The following is a 21420-nucleotide window of genomic DNA, read 5'->3' as shown; positions in this document are numbered from 1 at the left end:
CAATCGAAGCCTCTCCACCCTCCTACGGGTCCTCGTGAAGAAAAACTTGAGGTCATGGGAGGAGTGCCTTCCTCACGCCGAGTTCGCCTACAACCGCGCCAAGCACAAGACTACATCAAGGAGCCCCTTCATGGTCGTCTACGGCTTCGAACCTTACACGGCACTCGACATACTTCCGCTTCCTCTCCACGAGCGCATCAACATGGACTTCGACAAGCGCGCCGCCGCCGTCAAGAAACTACATGAAGAGACAAGGGCAACCATACAAGAACATGTTCTTCGTCAAGCCAACCGCCTCAACGCCAAGAAGAAGGCAAGGATATTCGAAGAAGGAGACCTCGTTTGGATCCACCTCCGAAAGGAAAGGTTCCCTCATGAGCGCAACTCCAAGCTCAAGCCAAGAGGAGATGGCCCCTTCAAGGTCCTCAAGCGCATCAACGACAACGCTTACGTCATCGACATACCAACATCCAAGTACTTGGTGAGCAACACGTTCAACGTCTCGGACTTGTCACCCTATCATGGAGATGAGGAGGTGCAAGAGTCGACGACGACTCTTTCCCAAGGGGGGGGAGATGATGTAGCCCCGGTCACCGACGTCGCTACACCAAGACCAACAAGTCCCCCAAGTGGACCGATGACACGAGCCCGAGTCAAGCGCTACATGATGAGGTGAACTCGCTCCTCACCACCCTTGATCTTGGTACACCTTTGGATGGATTGCTACCTCATGCCGACGTGTTATGTGTCATTAGGTACAAGGAGCATCAAGGTCACCAAGAGGAGGATACGCCATGGTCAAAGGGAGGAGAGGAGCAGCTGGACAAGAAGATGGACATGGAGCTGGACAGGAAGTCGCCCGAAGAGCGCAAGGAAGAGAAGACGGACGGCCGGCCCAGAACCCGGTCGACCGGCTCCCTGACCGGACCACCCGGTCCACAGCCCGGTCGACCGGCCTCCCGACCGGACCGCCCGGTCAGAATCGGATTTGCGCTCGTGACATCCGGGCGCCATCCGGGGACTTGGAGCCTCGTCCGGTCGCCGCCGGTCCCGGGCCCGGCTCGAAACCGGACCGCCCGGTCACTGGCCCGGTCGGCCGACCCCCCTGACCGGCCCGCCCGGTCCACGGGCCGATCGACCGGCCTCCTGACCGGCCTGCACGACTTAAGTATATTTTCGGCCCGAACTTACCTTTTCGGCCCATGACGCCTTGTAAGACTATAAATACCCCCAGGACGCCCCTTTAGCTCTTTAGACTTGTTTTGAACTCAAACCTAAATTTGAGCTTAGTCTCCCTTGGGTATCATCCCTCTGTAATCAAGGCATCTTGGTTGTTGATTTGGAACTTGTTGAGTGAGATTCTAGTACAAGATACTCTCTCTCCCTCACCAAGCTCTTCTTCTCCAATCCCAATCTCTCACCGGGAATTCTGCCGCGTGCCTCTTCCGGGTGATTCTATTGGCGTGGTCCATCGAGCCACGGAGGTAAGCATCGGGTGTATCGGGGTGTGTGTGTGCGTGAGTCTCGGAGTTCCTCGTGTTCATCGCCGTGTTCTTCGTGTTCCTCGCGTTTTTCCCATCTTCCCCCTTGGTTTCGAAGTCAATCCGCGAGATCGGGCCACACACGGGTCTCAGACCTCATCAAGTGTAGTATTAAAAAATCTCGAAACTTATAAGTATCAATATCTGCTAGCAAGCCATCTATAATTTGAAGGTAAAAAGCACCACTTAAAATCACTTTTGTATCAATTACAGATTGTACACAGTGGCAAGCTCTGTTAGCAACCTCAAAATTTGATTACAGGTTGTTAGTGCTCACAGAGGAGCAAGCCGAGACACTCAGGCAAAACCATTACAGTTCAAACTTTTGAGGCCAAAAATTTCACACGGGAGTAGAACTTCGAGATGTAAGTAGAGTTGCAATCAAACACCAATTCTTGGAACACCGCCAAGATTCCTGGCCAAGTAGAGCACCTTCTGTCAATGTGGCGACTCATTTCTAAAGTTCTAAGTGAGAGAATACAATAGGCGATTAGGGAGAAGAGAATAATCATTCACGTTCTTGAGGAGACGAGGCATTTATACCCACTACTGATTTCAGCTATTTCAGGATACATACAGTTTTGAGCAGAGCATGTTGTCCTATTATGTATCCTGCGTCAGAGTGATGGAATTTGAAACCTTTATCTGCTAAAGCAATGTATGCAACTGACATATCCATACCATGTGAACACTTGATACATGATAATTAAGGAAAGGTTATAATTATATGACTTTCAAATCTGTCAGCTTTGGCTTCTTTCTGTCCAAATCTGGCGCAGCTATCTCCATGGAAGGCTGCTAAACTGGAAGATCGGAAACTTAAGCCCAGAAAAAAGAGAATAAGTGATACTAACTGAAAGAAGTTAAACATGCCATTGCCTGATTGGACAAAATCTCTTGGTGAACAGTATTCAAATCGCTGATGTTTCAGTAAAAAGGGTCAGCTTTAATATAGAGTATAATTTAACTAGTAAAAAAATACTCCATCCTCCATCCGTTTCAATGAGTTTTTTTTAAGTCAAGGTAAATAAAATTCGGCTAAACTTTTAGAAAAACTATCAGGAACTATGATATTATATGAATATCGAAAATGTATTTCAAGATGTATCTAATGGTGTTGATTTTAGATTGTACATGCTGATGTTTTTTCTAAAATTTTGGTCAAACCAACCTTACGTACTTTGACTTAAAAAAAGACCTTATTCACTGGAACAGATGTAGTATTGCCTACCAACAAGGTGAATTACATTAGCACAAACGGAATCAGCCTTGATCTTCGTCTCTGGGAACAGGCAGCACTGCAGATTTTCTCAAGCTACTGTACATGTCATGGCAGAAGAATGAAAAATCAGCCATGTTTCTGAAGAGCTCAGGCAGGTGCATCCGGAGATTTGCGAGCGTCTTCTCCCTCACCTGCCTCGCAAGCCTAAGGTGGTGCCCCTCCTCTTCCTTCAGCCTGATCTCTACTTCCTCAATGGCTATTCTCCTCTCAGTGAAAGGATCTTCGCTAGGAGCATCGGCTGCTTCGGGGTTAGTTTCCTCACCCAGGGATGCCCTTCTTTCTGTGTACCTACTATGCCAGTCTTCGAATTGTGCCTTCTTTCGGTCAAGGTCCCTGCGAGTTTCCTCACACCTCCGCCTTAGGCTGACTTCCTCCTCCTGAAGTACTACAATATTGCTTATGACTTCAGCAAAGCTTTTGATGGCAGTTTTTGCAAGTTCAATTGGAAGCCTCTCGAGCTGGTCGTGCCAAGCATGTAGTAAATTCTTGATGGGTGGTTCCACCTGCCTCGGAGGAGAGGATACCTTCTCCTTCAGGTTGCTCTCAATGGGGATGAGATTAAGCTTCAACCATGCATTGAGTGCTCTGATGTACCCTTTCTGATGGTCCATAAGTTTCTCGAACTGCATATGCCACTCCCTGACAATGTCTCGTAACTCGCACGTCTGCTTATAATGCAAATCAGTTGTTTCCCTTGGAACAGGAGGGACCTCAAAAGCTCTGATACCCGATATGATCAAAAACTGGCTCTTATGATGACGGTGCATAGAGCTCCACATGTTTCCCATTCTGCACAAAATATAAATTGATATAAAGAGAAATGGTAAACAAAAACAAGCTGCAAAACTTAGATACAACTTAGATAGCAAGCACTAGCTATGATCTAATTTAATAAGAAAAAATTGCCATACCATTACAAACTCTTTTATCTATGGTGGCAATTCTTATTTTATCATGAAATTCACTACCTGTCACTGCATCTTGACTACAAAACATAACTTGGTACTATTGAAGTAGATAAAGAGATGCACTGTCTTCTATTCATGTCTATACTCAGCTAGAAAACTCAATTATGGAATTCTACTCAATTTCCATTAATTGCAGAATATTTGATCCAGCTATTCTGGCATCAAATTGGATGCATAGACAGATATTTTGGGTCAAAAACAAGTGCTCGAATAGTGAACAATGTTGTGCTTAAATAGAGAACAATGTCAAAATTGAACAATATATAGGTATTAAGAATATATGATCTGAATATAAAGGGAAAAGGCTTTCTTCCTCTTGATAATCTATTCGGAGTTTATTGGGGAAATGTTTTTTCCCGGTTTTCTTTTGTGGTTTGTGTGGCATGTGAGAGGGCAAGCTTAACTTATTTTACCTTTTTTAGCTTGTGTCAGATGTGGCAGGGACTTTCTTGGTTGTGGGATACGTAAATGAAACGCTAGATCACCAAGTATTTGTTCAAAGTGTTATGCATTAGAAGTTAAAGCCATAACATTTGAAAATTCTTTTGCTTGTCCAACATGCCAATACAATTATCAAGTAACCTCGATGAACAGAGTCCAGAAAGTTTGGCAGTGAAATTCTTTCTGGGCTAATGGGAGTATTTAATTGTCAGTTGAAAAAGCAAGGTGCAATCAAGGCTGCGAAGCGCTGTGCTTACGTGGCGGCATATTTCCTGCACCATGATTAAACTGTCTAGCCAATGCATTTTTATTTTACCCTGTTAAACTAATCCCTATACAAATAGACATACATGTAGTTCCATCATAGTAGCAAGGAGAATCATGTAACTTAGTCAGCACATAGATTAGATTAAAGAAGGAACCGCAAATAGACAAACAGGCCGGTATATATCATTGACACAATTAATTGCATCTGAACGGTAGAAACCCAATCTATACCTAATAATAAAAGCAAAAGAGCTTGTTGGTCCGTTTTTTCTTGCCCCTGATTTTCATTGATATTACAACAGATGCCACCGTCCCCCTTCCGTCTGCCCGTTCTTGCCGCACAACCGACTAGAGCTCTCACGACATCGCGCCAGGGAAACCAGATCGAGTGGCCTGAAGACCTGTCCGATCTTCCTCGTGGCCGGAACGAGCACCACGATAACCAGATCGAGCGCTCAGGCAACTTGATAAAGCACCTGATGGCCAGATCTTTCACTTCGGCGACTGGATCAAGCACCTGACAGCCAGATTAAGCTCTTGATTTGATTTGTGTTCATCTTCCTGCACTTTTCTTGATTTGATTCACGGTTGTGGTGGCCGCCATGGCGGCGCCGGGAGGGCTAGCGCGTGTGTGACTGGCCCTGCTGCAGATTCTTATGCCGGCCCGCCATGTGAGAAGACACTTTGGGCGGTCATCCTGCTGGACATCCTCACACGCTGTTCGCTAGAGGAGGCCACCTTGGTACTGTGCGCTCTATCGGCAAGTCCTATTGCCAATTGACTGATGGCAGAGAACGGAAACAAGAGATACATCAACAAGAAATTTGACAGGGGAGGAAGATCTAAGAACAGAGCAGGTCCTTATTTTTCCTGTTCGCATGAAGAAAAGAGGAGAATCAGGTGAGAGTTTTAGGAATCAACAAGTAGCAGCACGCTGACATTGTCCAGAACTCCAGTCTCCAGAAGCACACGAGCGTGGAGGTGAGGCTTCAAGTTCTATGGTCTATGGTTTCATGTTTCAGTTCAGCTCCATGGGTCTGTGCTAATTTCTTCGGCATGATGACTGGATCAGCTGTGAAGCTCGCTGTGATGCTGCAGTGTGATTTAGGTGTGTTGTGTGCTAGCTACTGATGTTATTAGACGTGAGAGATTTCTAGATGTTTGTGTGTTACTAATTGATAACACTATTATTTTTCTTTTCCAATTTCTATAGGTGCTTTTACCCGTCGCTCACGCCCAAAGTAGCCGACCAGTATAGGAGGAGAAAGGCTGGTGAGATATAGGCCTACTAGCGCATCCTAACCACCAATGTGATACCAGGCTCAGCTATATAGCGGAGGGATTTCAAAAACCAATGTCCATGCCCTGTTTTTTTGCTCATTGTTGATTCAGTATTACTATGAATAGTGTTTATGCAATCAAAATTCGCTCTTCCAAGCCCACAACATGAGTTCTGTAATCTTTTTCATATGTTGCTAAATAAAAATATAAAATGCTGATGTATTGCAAAGAAATGGAAATCATGTTTCAGTTTATTATCTGTTTGTGAGTTGCATTCAACTTTCTTAAATTTTGGTTGTAAACCATTAATTGGGTGAACATCTCATCACTAGCAGCACACATCCATGTGCATATAACTTACCAAAAAAAGAGCTAGAATTTTATTAAATCTACAAAATATCTGAACTGCAATGTTAGGTAACTTATAGACATATACGTATTATATATATATAATCTATCTAAATAACAATTTAGGTGGGTGAGATTTATGGACAGTGTTAGACAATTAACAAAAACATATCCTCAAATATGCAATTTAGGTGACTGAGATGTATGGACACTCCTGAAAATCAACAAATAAACATATTTTTAAATATTCTAGATGTAGCTGATATTCAGTTAAAACTAATCCGCCGCAACGTGCGGGCATATTTCCTAGTTAAATTAAAAAAGAAAATGTCACACATCATTTCTTAACAATTCTCAGAAGTGAAAGAACACTCACCCGTCAACAAGGTCCATTAACTTCGGATATAGCTGTTTATCACGTAGCCGGTTTATTTCTGAAACTGTTGAATCCATGGATTGCATATCCACTATGTACCTTGTGTGCAAGTGACTAACAGCAGCCTTTGTCTTCTCAAGGGTTTCAAGATTAACACCACGTTTCTTTTGTTTATGCAGTAGAGCAACCTTCTTTTGATAATCAATTTTCATATGTTCCCCTGCCTGGTTTGGCACATCCATAGAATTAATCAGCCAATAAAAACAGAGATGGAAACACCAAAATTGGCAAATGAACAACAGCTGAAAATTTCACATGGAAAGGGCACTAAAAGAAACCCAAGTCGAATGTGGATGGGGGAGGCAATTTGGTTTGTACTCATTGCTCCTACTTACAAAAATTGACTTATCATTGCATTTATACTCCCTCGAAATGCAAATGCAAGTTGCCATGGTCCCACATTACTAGATTCATTGTGAATCTGCTTCCATAATACATGATTTTTGCAGCTTGCAACAATACATGATACAACACCAAATGTTTACAACATTGTGAATATGTGTTTATTTACCCTGCGTTCTAGGTTTAATCACAGTCAAATTTTATAAAGTTTGACCAAATACATAGAAAAAATATCAATATATACAACACCAAATGCATACAATATGAAAACATATTTTATCACGATTCTAATGCCATAAATTTTATATTATAGATGTTGCTATTTTCTTCTTAATATTTAGTCAAACTTTACATAGTTTTCTTTGACTAAACCCAAAGCGCAGGGTAATTGTGAACAGAGGGAGTAGTAGCAATTAGCAATCCAAGTGGCTTATAGACCGTCTCAACACCCAAATAGCCTATATTTGAAGTTTCAAAAAAAAAAAAGACTATATTTGGAATTGAAGGAACTATCTTTTGATTGATAGATCTTTAAAAAGCAAGTAGTATTTAAAAAATGGTTAATTACACACCCTGGTAAAAGGTGATGAGGACATCCCTATTACAGTTAAACTTACATCCACTGCCCCTACAGCTACACATGCTCGAGCATCACAAGTACAAGGACCAATCACTAGAGCTCACAAGCGACAACTCAATTATTAGGTACTTATGTTTCTCAACTATTCCTAATGTTCATGAGAATATGATGCAGCCTGAATCAGATAAATTTCTCTTATCCAAGAATGAAGGGGCTAGCATGGACAAGAGAGACAAGGATTGGAGCATGATCAAGCATGAAGATGGCAGCAAGCCAGCAACAATGCAAGGATTGGAGATGGTGCTTCAAGTGTAGATTTCAAGACTTTGAAGCCACCATAATATCACATGAAGACGTGGACGAATCATACAAAATGAAATTTCATAAATTTCACCCATAGACATCTAGGTGCTGCGTCACCTTATCCTCAGGCCATGCCCTATATAATTTCTGACTGCATCAATTAGGCAGTTTTTTAGAGTGTAAAGGGCTGACCACCCGTTTCAAGGCTGGACAAAGTCCCCTTTGTTCATCCTTGAATACCCCATAGGCATTGTTTGGTACTCCCTCCGATCGGTTTTAATTGACGCTGGCACCAGCTACGGTACATGCATGCACAGGTCAGTCGGCACGTTGATTAAAAGCGATAGGAGGTAGTACTACTGTCAGTCGGCGCGTTGATTAAAAGCATGTTTGGAACTGGAGTGTTGGGCCGATTTTATCCTCAACTTAACCCAGAAAACCTGATGCCATAATGGTTTTTTTTCCTCGACCCAACCGTGACCCCTCTAGTGTTTTCCCGACCTGAGATGAAGCAAGAGGGGCAGTACGGAGCTGCAGCGAGAGGGACGGTGATACGGTGGCAAGAGGGGAGGGTCAGTGACTCCTTCCATCCCAATTCCCAACTGTGAAGCCCATCTTCTCCCGTCATGTGAAGCTCTGCTCCTTCCATCCCAAAGGCAACTCCTTCCATCCTTTCGGTGAAGCCCGGATCCTCCCGCCACCCCTCTTCTCCGGTGAACCTGGATCTCTCTCCGGTCCGTGATCTTCCCCCTCGTCCTCTCCTCTCTCACCATCCCCCGTTTCTATGTGTTTGCCATGGATCTCAAACTGTACCTTAGGCACATGTTGCATCTTAGTTTTACTTCATACTGAGAGGAGTTCGTAAGGCTGTCCTCAGCTACGATTCATGGTTGCCTCGATTAGAACGGCGTTACAAAGTTCGCTCTTAGGTCTAGAATCAGAAGTCCAAAACTTTCTAATATATCTTTGATTACTTGAGAGGTTAATAACATGTCAGCTATGATTCTTTTTGTAGGGACCTGCTATTTATGTTTTTCGACATGTTACAGTTATACATTAGCTTGGACCATTAGAGTATGTCCATTGTTCTCAGAAGGACCAAATTTGCTCTGCCTCTGTGAACAGCGTTTTGTTGAGATGTTTACCACAGATTATGCCGGTTTGATGATGTCTCCTGTTGAGGGAATTTGTGAAGCTGTTTTCTGTTGTTCAAAAATTTATTTTGTGGACATGTGTAACATGTGAAGATAGATATATCAGGTTGATCTTTCTGTAGATGTTATTGTTGCTGGGGTGCTATACTGCTTATTTGGAATAACTTGGAATCATGTAAAAGATTAGCTTCTTATGGAGCAAACCATACATCCACCGAGTTTTTCTGCGCCAAATAGATTATTTATTTTTTGTAACTGATGCAGGAATTTGCTACTTGTTCTTCTTGAACACCACACAAAATAAAGCAACAATGATGGAGACGAGTCATATGTTCCTTCGCTAAAGAGCATTATCTTGATACAGAAAAACAATGCTGAAAATTCTTGTATGCTACTGTTCCATCAGTAGTTCATAGTATCATGTGATAGAAGTTTTATCTGTTGGATGCTGAGAATTCTTGCATGTTGATTTTGAAAATGTGTTGTTCATGTGCTGCTATAGAAATTGAATCTTTTATCTACGAAGCACCGATACGGCGAGACAGATACGGCGATACGGATACAGGATACGGCAATTTCTAGAAACAACAATACGGCGATACGGCGAATATACATATAAAATTAATGAAATGCTATGCAGTGACTTGTGAAGTCAATGAATAATTGAGGCGGCAGAGGAGAGAACGATTCCAGGTTGCGGGGAGGCGATTCTAGACGGCGGTGAGTGACTCCAGACGGCGACGGTGGCGGTGCGCTCACTCCTGAAGCCTCAATCCAAACTACTTCCATGGTTAATCAAGAAAATAGATAGATAGCGCACTGGCTATTAGGGTCACTAGTGGGCTTTGATTGGACTTCCCAACGTTCCTGTGTCCTAGCCGTGTCGATGATGTCCCTGGCAGTGTATCGGTATTTTTTTTCTTTTTAAAATCGGAAAAGCCGATACTCCTGGGATACGTGTATCGCCCGTGTATCGGGGTATCGGAGTATTATACGCGGACAGGGCAGACTTTGAAGTATCGGTGCTTCGTAGTCTTTTATAATCTATGTTGATTTGCCTAACTATCTGCTTGACAAAACTGTTATGAATTTGTGTAACAATCCCTGCCTACCAAATGACATTTTTTTTAACAAAGAGGATTATGGATTAGAATGGAAGATGTTTTCAGGGGATTGGGTAAACTCTAGTACCAAACAAGGCCATTGGGCATCATTTAGAATTGGGTTTTGTTCAGTTAAAAGTTCGCTATGGTTGCAACTTTGTGTACTTTGTTTATGTCAAATGACCAGGCCAGGACTGCTTAGGATGTGTTCGGTTCTGGAATTTGGTGGAATGGAACGGGACGGTTCCGCACCCAGCACCCATCCTTGTGTTTGGTTCAAGAGAAGGAACGGAACCGAGTCATTCCCGAGAAGCGAATATACTGTGAAGATGCGGAACCGAGTTGTTTGACCGATTTGGTCGAATCTAGAGGAATCGCTGGTATCTGTCACCGCACCGACTGAAAAAAAAACTCTTCTCTCACCCGACCCCAAACCCTATCCTCTCTCTCCCTGCGCGGCGCTCCTCTCCCTATCCTCTCAGCCGCTGCTCTCTCTCTCAGTCCGCCTCTCTCTCTCGGCCGACGCTCCTCTCCCTCTCCTCTCCGCCGACGCTCCTCTCTCTCTGTCTCTCGCGCGCGTGGCGGTGGTGGTTCCTTCGCGTGTCAGCGGTCCGTTTGGGCGGGAGTTCCGGCGGTCAAGGTGGGCGCGGCGGCCGGCAGTGAAGGGGGTCCAGGCGGAGGCACTCCTGCAGGTACGTTTGTTCCATGTACGGTGTAATCTGGCTAAATCGATTTTTTGCTATGGTTTGCTGATATGTATGTCCAGCTTGATTGTAAAATGTGTGCAATATGTCCAACTTGATTGTTAAATGTGTGAAATATGATTTGTCAATGTCCATTACAGATTGTGCATTTTGGTAATTCATGAAAAAATTAATGCATTGTAGATGGGCAAGATGATGGATAAACAGAAAAAGATGATTAGGGGAGCTGCTGTTTTTGCTGTTTGTGCTGCAATTGTTGTAGCAGTTCGGGCTATAAAAAGGAAGAGAAGACCACGTATAAGCTATGGGCCCATGCATGAACAGGATCGGCAGCGAATTGAATATCTCAATCGTAAAATTTGGCAATGCGATGTCACATGTAGAAATAATGAAATATGTTAAGATTCGAAAGAGCTCCTTTCTTTAAACTTTGTAACATATTGAGGGATCGCAAGTTGCTAGAAGATAGTGTTCATTTGAATGTGGAGCAACAAGTGGCGATGTTTTTGCACACTGTTGGACATAATGTTCGCCACAGGGTTGTGGCAACCAATTTATTTTAAGTGTGTCCTCCATGCCATTCGTGAACTACGTAATGAATATATCAGGCCACCATCATCGGAGACACCACAAAAAATAGAATGAAACCCTCGGTTTGACCCGTATTTTAAGGTACTAGCTAAAACTATTTCTTAGCTATTTAGGACACACTTCATATCATTTAACATTTGTCACTATATAGGATTGTATTGGAGCAATTGATGGCACACATGTGAGAGCATCTGTTCCAAACGATATGGAAGATGCTTTTCGTGGTAGGAAAACATATGCCACTCAAAATGTGATGGCAGCGGTAGATTTTGACCTTCGCTTCACATATGTGTTGGCATGTGTTTTAGCTGATGCATTAGCACGTGAGAGAGGCCAACAAGTACCACAAGGTAAACAAAATTGACTTCAGATATAATTGTCCATATGTTGTCCAAACCATTGTCACCATAATGTGTTTTATTTTTAGGCAAATACTATCTAGTTGATGCCGGATATGGAGCCAAGCGCGGTTTCTTCCTAGCTTTTCCTAATGTGAGATACCATTTGAACGAGTGGGGCAGCAATCCCGTCCAAAATGCAGAGGAGCTATTCAACCTTACGCACTCATCTCTATGGGTGATGGTAGAGCGAGCTTTTGGATCACTCAAGAGGAGATTCAAAATTTTAGATGATGCCACACCATTCTTCACTTTCTTGGTACAAGTGGACATTGTCGTAGCTTGTTGTGTTCTTCATAAGTATGCACTATCTCAAGGAATTGTTGAATTCATTATACCGGAGGTGACTTGGACCACACAACCAATCCGGGCACAAAGCCAACAAGCAAGAGACCATAGGGACATGGTAAACGGTAGGCAACAAATGGCTAACCAAATGTGGGTGGATAGGCAGGCCTTGTACGGTCATTGAGTGTGACATTCTTCATGTATTTGTAGTGCCATCTATGTAACAAGACCATGTATTGAGTTGTGCTACATTTGTACTCTTTTATTGTAATGAAATCATATGTTTGTGATGCTCAAAATCAGGTTTTGGCAATATTTTTGTGGCTGGACAGAATGTACTCTTTTATTGCAATGGTACCACTTGCTTGTGATGCTCAAAATCATTTTTACCCTTGGTTTTGTTGGTTGGACAGGTATGGTCGTATGGACAGCGTTGAAACCATCGATACAACCGTGAACGGTGCAAGCAAGAGCACCAAGGGAGCCAGGGAGGGGTGGCAGCATGGACCAACTCCATGTCCACCAAGCATCTAGGATTTTTGGCTGACCTTGTGGCTAGTGGTGCAAGAACTTCAAGTGGCTTCAAGACTTGTCATTACAACCAATGTGCCAAGTTTTTGAATGACCACTTCAAGCTATCTCTAACCGGCGAACAATGTTCCAACCATCTTAAGAAGTTGAGGAAGATTTGGGGCAGGCTAGTCCAATTGAAAATTTTGAGCGGGGCCTTGTGGGATGAGGATACTTGCACTATCAGGCTCAGCGATGAGCACTATGCAGGCCATTGTGATGTAAGTTTGTTCCCTGAACATTTTGCTACTAACTTTCACTCTTTGCATCTATTATATGTTACTCACTTCTTCATTTTTTTGTAGAACAACAAATCTGATATCCCCTTCTTGAATAACCCAATTGAGCACTATCGTGCAATGGAAACAATTTTTGGGTCTACCACTGCTTCGGGGAAATACGCCAAGTCAGGGAATGATCCCTTCTCTATTGATGTTGAAGATGAAAGTGAGATGCAAACTTCACCAAATGTAGGTGAGTCTTCTGCCAAAGCACCACCAAAAAAGAAGGCCAAGCTTGTGCACATTGAAGATGATCCACTGATCACCACTCTCAAAGATGGGTACAAAATGATGGCTGATGCTATTGCAAAATCTGGTGGGGATGATGACGCCGTACCTGATAACTTGTGGGATGCTTTGGCTGCACTCAAGGGATTTGATGAGGACCATATTGCTCACTACTATGCTCATCTTGTTGACAATCCAAAGACTGCAAAAGCGTTCATGACACTTAAAGTTGACAACGAGTTGGTTTGGTTGAGTAGGTATGTGGAGAAGACCTTTGGAGTGCTCTATAATTTGAAGTGATGATATGAACTTCAAGTGCGTTGATGGGCTGCAATGAACTTTATTACTCCATGGGCCATAATATGTAATATGGACTGTAATGAACTCTATTTAGTTGCTTTTGGATCACTACTATGACATTAAACTTGACATGGTTGAATTTGGACTATTTCAATGCCTATTATGGTCGTTTGGATCTAATTGTGTACTATATTTGCTGCCATATACTACCTCGAGTCCGATTTAATCGACGCGGCAGTTACGTAATTATAGGCTACCGATTCCTTGGCTCTGCGTCGATCTTTTCAGACCGGAGGGAGTATGTGCTATTGCAAAATCTGGTGGGGATGATGACGCCGTACCTGATAACTTGTGGGATGCTTTGGCTGCACTCAAGGGATTTGATGAGGACCATATTGCTCACTACTATGCTCATCTTGTTGACAATCCGAAGACTGCAAAAGCGTTCATGACACTTAAAGTTGACAACAAGTTGGTTTGGTTGAGTAGGTATGTGGAGAAGACCTTTGGAGTGCTCTATAATTTGAAGTGATGATATGAACTTCAAGTGCGTTGATGGGCTGCAATGAACTTTATTACTCCATGGGCCATAATATGTAATATGGACTGTAATGAACTCTATTTAGTTGCTTTTGGATCACTACTATGACATTAAACTTGACGTGGTTGAATTTGGACTATTTCAATGCCTATTATGGTCGTTTGGATCTAATTGTGTACTATATTTGCTGCCATATACTACCTCGAGTCCGATTTAATCGACGCGGCAGTTACGTAATTATAGGCTGGCTACCGATTCTTTGGCTCTGCGTCGATCTTTTCAGACCGGAGGGAGTATGTGTTATGCTTATATGAATATATTTGTTATTGCTTACTGCTGAAAATACAAACAAAGTGCTGCCAAAAAAATTATTGGCATGTTGTTAGATGCGGCAGGTATGTTCACCATAAGCATGAAACAGGTGAGCTGAACCAAAATCCTGCCATTCCGTTCCACGTTTTTTCCTGAACCGAACATGGGTAGGGAACCATTCATGACGTTGGAATGGAACCATTCCGTTCCATGCCTCATGGTTCTGGAACCGAACACATCCTTACTGAACCCAAATCTTTTAATCTAATTAATCTATATTCGCAATATCCATATTGCATATTGTAGTTCTCACTTATTCTTAGATTGCAATTATATAGTATTAGACTTCCTCGGTCAGGTTCATCCTGCCCCAGCATGATCAATAACATCTCGAGTTTGTTTAGCGATTGCATTGGCACAACAACGTTCCATGTTGTAGTCAGATCATCAAAGTTATCTCCACCCAGATCAACGACGTGTTTCTCATTGTCGAGACACCCACAGTGCTATCAAGAAGCATTTTGGTAAATGCTGGACATGATGCAACAAACAGTAGGAGATAGTGTCGTATGCACAATAAAAAGCAGCGAAGTGGTGTTTAAGGTTTAGCAAATTTATGTTCCATGGTTCAAAAGCTCATAATAGTAGGGGTTTGGCTGCAGAGGTGTTCACTGTTCAGCACGGGTTTCAAAACATCATCACAGAGACTTAGACAAATGCACTAATATTCTAGCAGGAAAACGGGCATGGATAAACCGATAAAAAATGAGAAGTATATACCAAAACTAGTCTAAACATCTAGTTTAAAGGACATTACCTTCACTTCATCATACAACTTTTTCTCCCACGCAAGCATCCGGTCCAGTACTGTGGCATGAGTTTCGAATCGTTCATCAATCTCAAAATTTCCACGTATATCCTCTTGGTCAGGTAAGTTCTTGAAGGAGCGGTTCCATGTGATAACATGCATAATTTTTGTAGAATGATCAATATGTCCTGAAAAATATCCACGTATCTTTAGAAAGCGTAATTGGGTACCACACTCTACAAGCCACAAAATTGGGAGGTCAAACTTCAAATTCAGTAGACCAGGAAAGTAGCTGCTAGGGATCACAACTGCTATGACTGAGATAAGTTATCTGAATTCTGAAAATGAAACTAGATATAAAACAATAAATGACGGTAAACATAGTAGCCCTACAGTAAATTTAGCATCCAAGACAAGTACAAAAGAAACCCTTCCAGACGTGTCTGTGAGCAACTACTCGACAAAGTATACAAGATGCAGTTTTCCGATTCGAGTGGGTGTGATGACAACAGGTTCAAAGGGAACCTCACAAATGAAATCAAAATGATGTACCCATTTTATGCCTAATTTAGAAAGAAAATGTGCTCAGTAAAGCTAGTCTAAATAGGTACCACGATGTTAAATTAAACTGCCACGGAGCAGAAATTTAGTTTCCACTCTTATCTATTCCAAAACAACGTGGAAATTGATGCATAAATGTTAATCATTTCTAATTTCGAAAACAAAACATCAGCAGTAGGGTGATTTTCTAAATCGATGGGTGCACCTTGTTGCTTAAGATTCAAAACTACGGATTACAAAATAAATTGAGTAGCCACACTTGCCTCGACTGTCAGCATGGTTGGAGTGATAATGCATCCTAGTGGCCTCAAGCTTTTTTGACACCTCATGTGCACTCTCTGAAGACCTAAGAAAGTTATCATCAAGCTGAGCAACAATCTGCAGTAAGCTGGCAGACACCATCAGAATCTTCCCTTTCTGGGTTTCCACTGCACCCATAGACATGGCATGCTGGTGGTGCACTTCTGTTGGCGGTCCAGGTGCCTTGGGTGGTTTCCTAATAATCGGCTTCGATGGGGGAAGGTTTGCGGCAAGCTCATTGATGGCCTTCGCCTTCTCCAGTGCTGTCTGCAGAGATGCAGCTGGCTCATTAATATCTGCGTTCGTCACTCGTGCCTTCACCGCAGGAACTGACTCCTTCTCCCGCCTATCCATCCAAGTCTCCTCAGCTTGCTGCTCCAAGGTGGGTGGTGGTGTGGGGGTTGGACCAAAGAAGTAGTCCCAAGTAGCCATTTGTGCCTCTGGCATGGGGGGTGGTGGTGTCGCAGACGCCGGCGTCAATGCTGACGGGTTTAGCCGAGGTGGTGGCGGTGGTGTCACTGGAGAAGACCCCACACTGTCCATCACCCCACGCTTCAGCGGCTGTCCGTGCACCAGATCGTCAATGCTGAAATCGTCATGCTCGTGGTGATCATCATCGTCCTCCTCCTCGTCGTCGTCATCATCATCATCATCATCACCATCATCATTACCATCGTCATCATCATCGCTGTCAGTTATGATATGACCATCTTGCTCCTCGCCCTCCTCCTCCTCCCGGATAGGAGCCTCAGCCAACGGGTGGTCCTTGGAAGCAACTCGGGGGTCGGGCATGGGGATATTGGGGGTCGACGAGGAGCGCTGGAGGCTGCCGTGAGAGAAGTCCATGAAGGGCGGGGGCGGCGGGGAGGGCGGGATGAGGACGGCGGTGGTGATGGGCGGCGGCAGCGCAGAGACGGATGCTGCGGCTGCGGCCGCCGCTACGGCGGCCTGGTAGGAACGGGAGGCTATCATGCTGGGGTCAGGCGCCTCCCCGTGGGCGAAGTCGGAGAGCGCGCCGCCGGTGCTCTTGAGGAGGACGCTGTACGCAGAATGGGCGGCGGCGAAGGCGTTGCGCGCCTGGACGGCGTCGGCCATCAGTCGCTTCCGGTCGCGGCATCGGCACACCGCCTCCTCCAGGTCGATCTTGGACTGCCCGCACCCCATCGAGGCGGCGATGGGAAACCGGGGCTCTGGCGATCGCTCTTGAAAGGAATTTTTGGGGAGGTGATGCGGCGGCGTGGGTGGCCAGTTGCTGATGGCCGGGAGATTGGCTAGGGCACCGGTGGCAATTGGATGGACCGGTGCTTAGCCGCTTGGCCTAGTGCTCTACTCTACAGCTCTAGAGTGGGGAAAGTGAGGGCAACTCCAAGTCTCCAACCACCGCATTTCCATCTGCGGGAACAAAGATATAGGCTATGTTTGGTAGCGAATTTTATTTTTAAAGTCTTACAAGAATACTTTAGGTTCTAAAATTACTGCAGTTTACAATACTTTGATGCGTTTGGCAACGGCTAAAAACTGCAATATTAATACTGAAGTATCACTCAAACTGCAGTTTTTTCAACGTATTAAAAAATCAACTCCCGACCTCTTTTTTCTAAAACGGAGAAACCGAGAAAAACGACTTGCCGTGCTCGCTATGTTGGTTCGTCCCCGCTGCCGCCCTGTTTCCTCAAGACTCGGGAGATGCGATCGTGTGCAGTCATGGACAAAGGAAAAGATAGCGATGGAGAGAAGAAAGGTGAGCGCTGCCAGAGTTTGAGATTAGCGCCTGCTTCTTGTACATGACGGAGTCGTTCACAAGCTGGCGGTTGGCCGGTGGCCGGAGGTAGTGCCGCTGGAATGGTCGGCGGCGGCGGATACATAGAGGACGGGGCAGTAACTGTTCACCAGCGCAACTAGAGCAGGTGGAGATGCTAGCGGCCGCGGCCACGACCCGCGAGTGCTTGCCGTGTCCATGGTGAGAGGACGGGTCTGCGTGTGCCATAAGCTCTAGAGAATTACAAAGTTGAAAGACATGATGTGCTCTAACAGTAGCTAGTTTACGTAGCTAATTACAACACTAGCCAAACATGTCACAGTATTTCTAAATACTCTAAAATACTTCAATTTGTCAATACTTTGGTATACTATGCCACCCTGCTTAAAAACTGCAGTTTTAGAATACTTTGGTTTTTAGGATACTTTGCTACCAAACTAAGCCATAGCTTTTCTTATTTCCTCCCTATCTTGCGGAATCTTTTTGATAAACATATTTTACTATACAAATCACGATAAAGTAAACTATATTATTTACAGAGCGGCCATCCACTTCTATGGGTGAGCTGACTGTCATGGCTGAACTTGCATCCAATGAACAAAACAACAGCGACTTTTCTAGCGAAAAGAGAGCAGCTGAGTATACATTGCATACAATAAATTTAACAAGAAAAATGGGTGATGAACCCTTTAGGTTTCGCTAGCTCTATTGTCAGCAAAATTCACAAATTAATTTGTGAACTTGCTTAGTACACACTCTTCAAATTTGGAACAAAAAAAATCCCAAAAGATGTTCTAACCTGGTTGATCTCATCCTACACATTCTAGTTCGTTCAGAGGTTCTTGTCACCATTCTGGATAGTTTTGAGACAGCGGCATTGTCAGACTCCGGGATGGCAGTGGCAGGGTCGAAAAACTTGGAGTTTAAGACTGGCAGCAGATGTTCGAGCTTTGGCCTCCTCAACATTGTAGCAGCTAGGTATTATTTCAGCTGCAGATATGAGAGCTTCACATATATGGTTTCAGATGACGATGAAGGGCACGATGCTTCCAATTTTAGAATCGATAGCCTCATCCACATTGGCTTGATCCAAGGTGGCTTTGGTCTTGTCCAGTCTTCATGTCAACTAGTAGCCAGAAATGATAGGTTGGGGAGCTTATAAGCAGCATGGACGCCTACAGTGCAAGCACACAACCTTCCCCTTACCTCTGATAACTCTCACTTGTTTAGAATTCCATCTCTTCAGGGAAGAAATATAACCTTTGGAAAAGAATCACCGAGCCACGGATTGTGTCTTCACCTTTATACTAAAGCATAATTTGGAATAGTTGATTACATGAAACAACTCAAAAATAAGCAGATGGAGAATCAATCAGCTCAAACCAGAACAACTGTTGCGTGTCTATGGCACGCCTCTTGTAAACCTTGGCCTGTATTTCTGTTTGAAATGAAACCTTGGCTTGTATAGGCATCCAGTTCTGACACATCCTTCTCCCTAGTGCAATACCAAAAGAAACACCCATCATTCTTACCGGTGAACTGAATTAAGCACGACAATACTGCAAAATCAAGAGGAACGCCCATCATTCTCACCAATGAACGCAATTAAGAACGAGGATCTGAAAGGAGTGGTTAGGGAATTCTTGGGGACGATCCAGCATTTCTTGGTGTGGGGGTTCATCGTGGGGCGGTCTAGGATGGGGAGACGCTAGTGACGACCTAGAAGAGAGATGGCGTGGTCATGTAGATAAGATGGTCCTGACCTCAAAGGTGAGGCGGTGGACTTCACAGGAGACAACGGGCTTCATGGGTGATGGTGGCGGCGAGCTAGCGACCTTTAATGGAGGTGGCCATGGTACGGTGAGACATGTGGTGACAGTGCCGCGTCAGAGGCGGGTGCGTGGGCACGGTGCACCTCAATGGAAACTCCGAGGCGGTGATCTTTGAGTTTTTTGGATCTATGATTTCCATGTGTCTATGATTTTTTCCTTGATCCTTGCAATAGTTATCCGGCCATTAATTTCTCGCCCCTAAAAGGACGGGAGATTTTATAATTTGCCACATATTATTTAGGACTTCTACAATTTGCCACACATTACTTGCCTCTTTATAATTGGCCAAACATTACATTGTTTTCCTTTAATTTGCCATGTTTCTTCTTTTACATATCTATTTTTGTACTCATAAATACGTTATGAAATAGAGTATGTTGATGCATCTTGGGCAGATCATACCAGGTGTCCAGGTCAATCGGGGAAACAAGGGACCGGAGGTATCGGGAGAGAAGAGTTGCGGCCGATGCACCTACGCCACCAGTCGGACCACCACGGACGAAGCAGGAGCACCGCAGCCGCCACCCGTCGGACCACCAATACAGACGCGGTAGTAGCGCCGACCTTCCTTCGGGCGGCGACCACGGATGGCGCACCTACCACGACGGCAAAGAAGGTGCACCGCTGCTGCCCACCAGCAACACAGACCAGACCAAGGGCGGAATCCCTCCTCGCCCTACACAGCTAAATCTCTAAAGTATCGCCCACGAGGGAGGGCATAACTGCATGTCACGTCTCCAAGTACAGGACAACCAGCCATGCCGAATGTCGTGGTGCCAGAACTGAAGACTGATGGACAGTGACTTTGACTGAACATGCATCAATGAGACTCCTGCTACTGCTAGGCATGTTCTTCTTGCTAGAAAGTCGAGGCAATTATCCCAGTTGTGCAATCTATTTGTGCAATTATGTTCTTACCTTCTGCAACTCACTAATCTTCTCCAAGATAAATAGGACAAGAAAATGATGTGAAAGAGGGAAATTCAGGGAAAGGGAATGTGATGCTTCCTAGCTGGTCGTCGGTGTTGATTGAAGACGGAGGCGACGAGGCGGTCGCCGTTTCCCTCGCAGAACTGCGGAAGGGAACGGTCGATTTCTACATCCCCCGAGCTCCCCTTGACGCGGGACTTCACCAGGAGGACGAGGACGACGAGGCGCTCCTCCTGGGCCTATCGGTTGGCTCTGGGGTGGTCGGAAACGGTGGGGCTAGATGGTTGCCGGCGACCTAGGGTTTCTGCATGGCAACGAGAAAGAAGAAAATGGGGCGCTAGGGTTTGCTTCTCCGTATTTATACGGTCTCCGATAGTCGTCGTCGAGCTCGTGGTCAACAACGGCGGTCGGGACGTGTCCCTCTCCACCGCGCTGGCGGCCTCCCGTGTGCGCGACGATGGAGAAGACGAAGACCTCGTCTTCGATCTTATCCCAACGAAGCTTGATACTGTTGCTGTCTTTGAGCTCACATTGTTGGGCTGGTCCTAGGCTGCTTATGGGCTTCCCCAGTTGGGCTGTTGTGGCAGGTAAGCCCTTTTCTTTTCTCCTTTTCTATTTTCCTTTTTTCTTTTTTAATTTTTCGTTTTGAATTCTGGTTTTAATTCAGATTTGAATTCTTTTCTATTTTACAGGTATTTGAATACATGCCCCCTTACTATGGTTTCTATAATATTGTTTTGTATTAATATATCTCAGAGATAGTTGCTTCTTTTATTTATTAAGATAACAACTTAATATTCCAAATGGTTATAAATCTTTCTGGAGATGATTTTTAATTCTTTATTTTCTCAAATATGTTTGTCTTAATTAACTTTCTGATTTATTTTCAAAGACAACATGGTTTGTTTTTCAGAACATGATAACATGTTAATCATATGGTTTACATACTTGTATTATAATGATGACTAAGT

At 44.2% G+C, this 21420-nt stretch overlaps 1 protein-coding gene and 1 pseudogene across 1 annotated transcript; one reads left to right on the top strand and one right to left on the bottom strand.

Moving 5' to 3' along the window:
• Window positions 1-2585: 2585 nt before the first annotated feature.
• On the bottom strand, window positions 2586-17319 carry LOC127323527 (protein ALTERED PHOSPHATE STARVATION RESPONSE 1). The gene is made up of 4 exons (XM_051351638.2): window positions 15892-17319; window positions 15077-15255; window positions 6505-6728; window positions 2586-3612 (listed from the first exon to the last, which is right to left on the bottom strand). Exons 1-4 carry the CDS (start codon window positions 17090-17092, stop codon window positions 2805-2807), a joined length of 2412 nt encoding a protein of 803 aa, XP_051207598.1. The 5' UTR covers window positions 17093-17319; the 3' UTR covers window positions 2586-2804.
• On the top strand, window positions 10946-12253 carry LOC139838504 (uncharacterized; annotated as a pseudogene).
• Window positions 17320-21420: the final 4101 nt, after the last annotated feature.

The sequence above is a fragment of the Lolium perenne genome, chromosome 3 (genome assembly GCF_019359855.2).
Source record: "Lolium perenne isolate Kyuss_39 chromosome 3, Kyuss_2.0, whole genome shotgun sequence".
Lineage (NCBI taxonomy): Eukaryota > Viridiplantae > Streptophyta > Magnoliopsida > Poales > Poaceae > Lolium > Lolium perenne.
The sequence above is the reverse complement of the archived record's forward strand: the minus strand, read 5'-3'. Positions and strand labels throughout refer to the sequence as shown.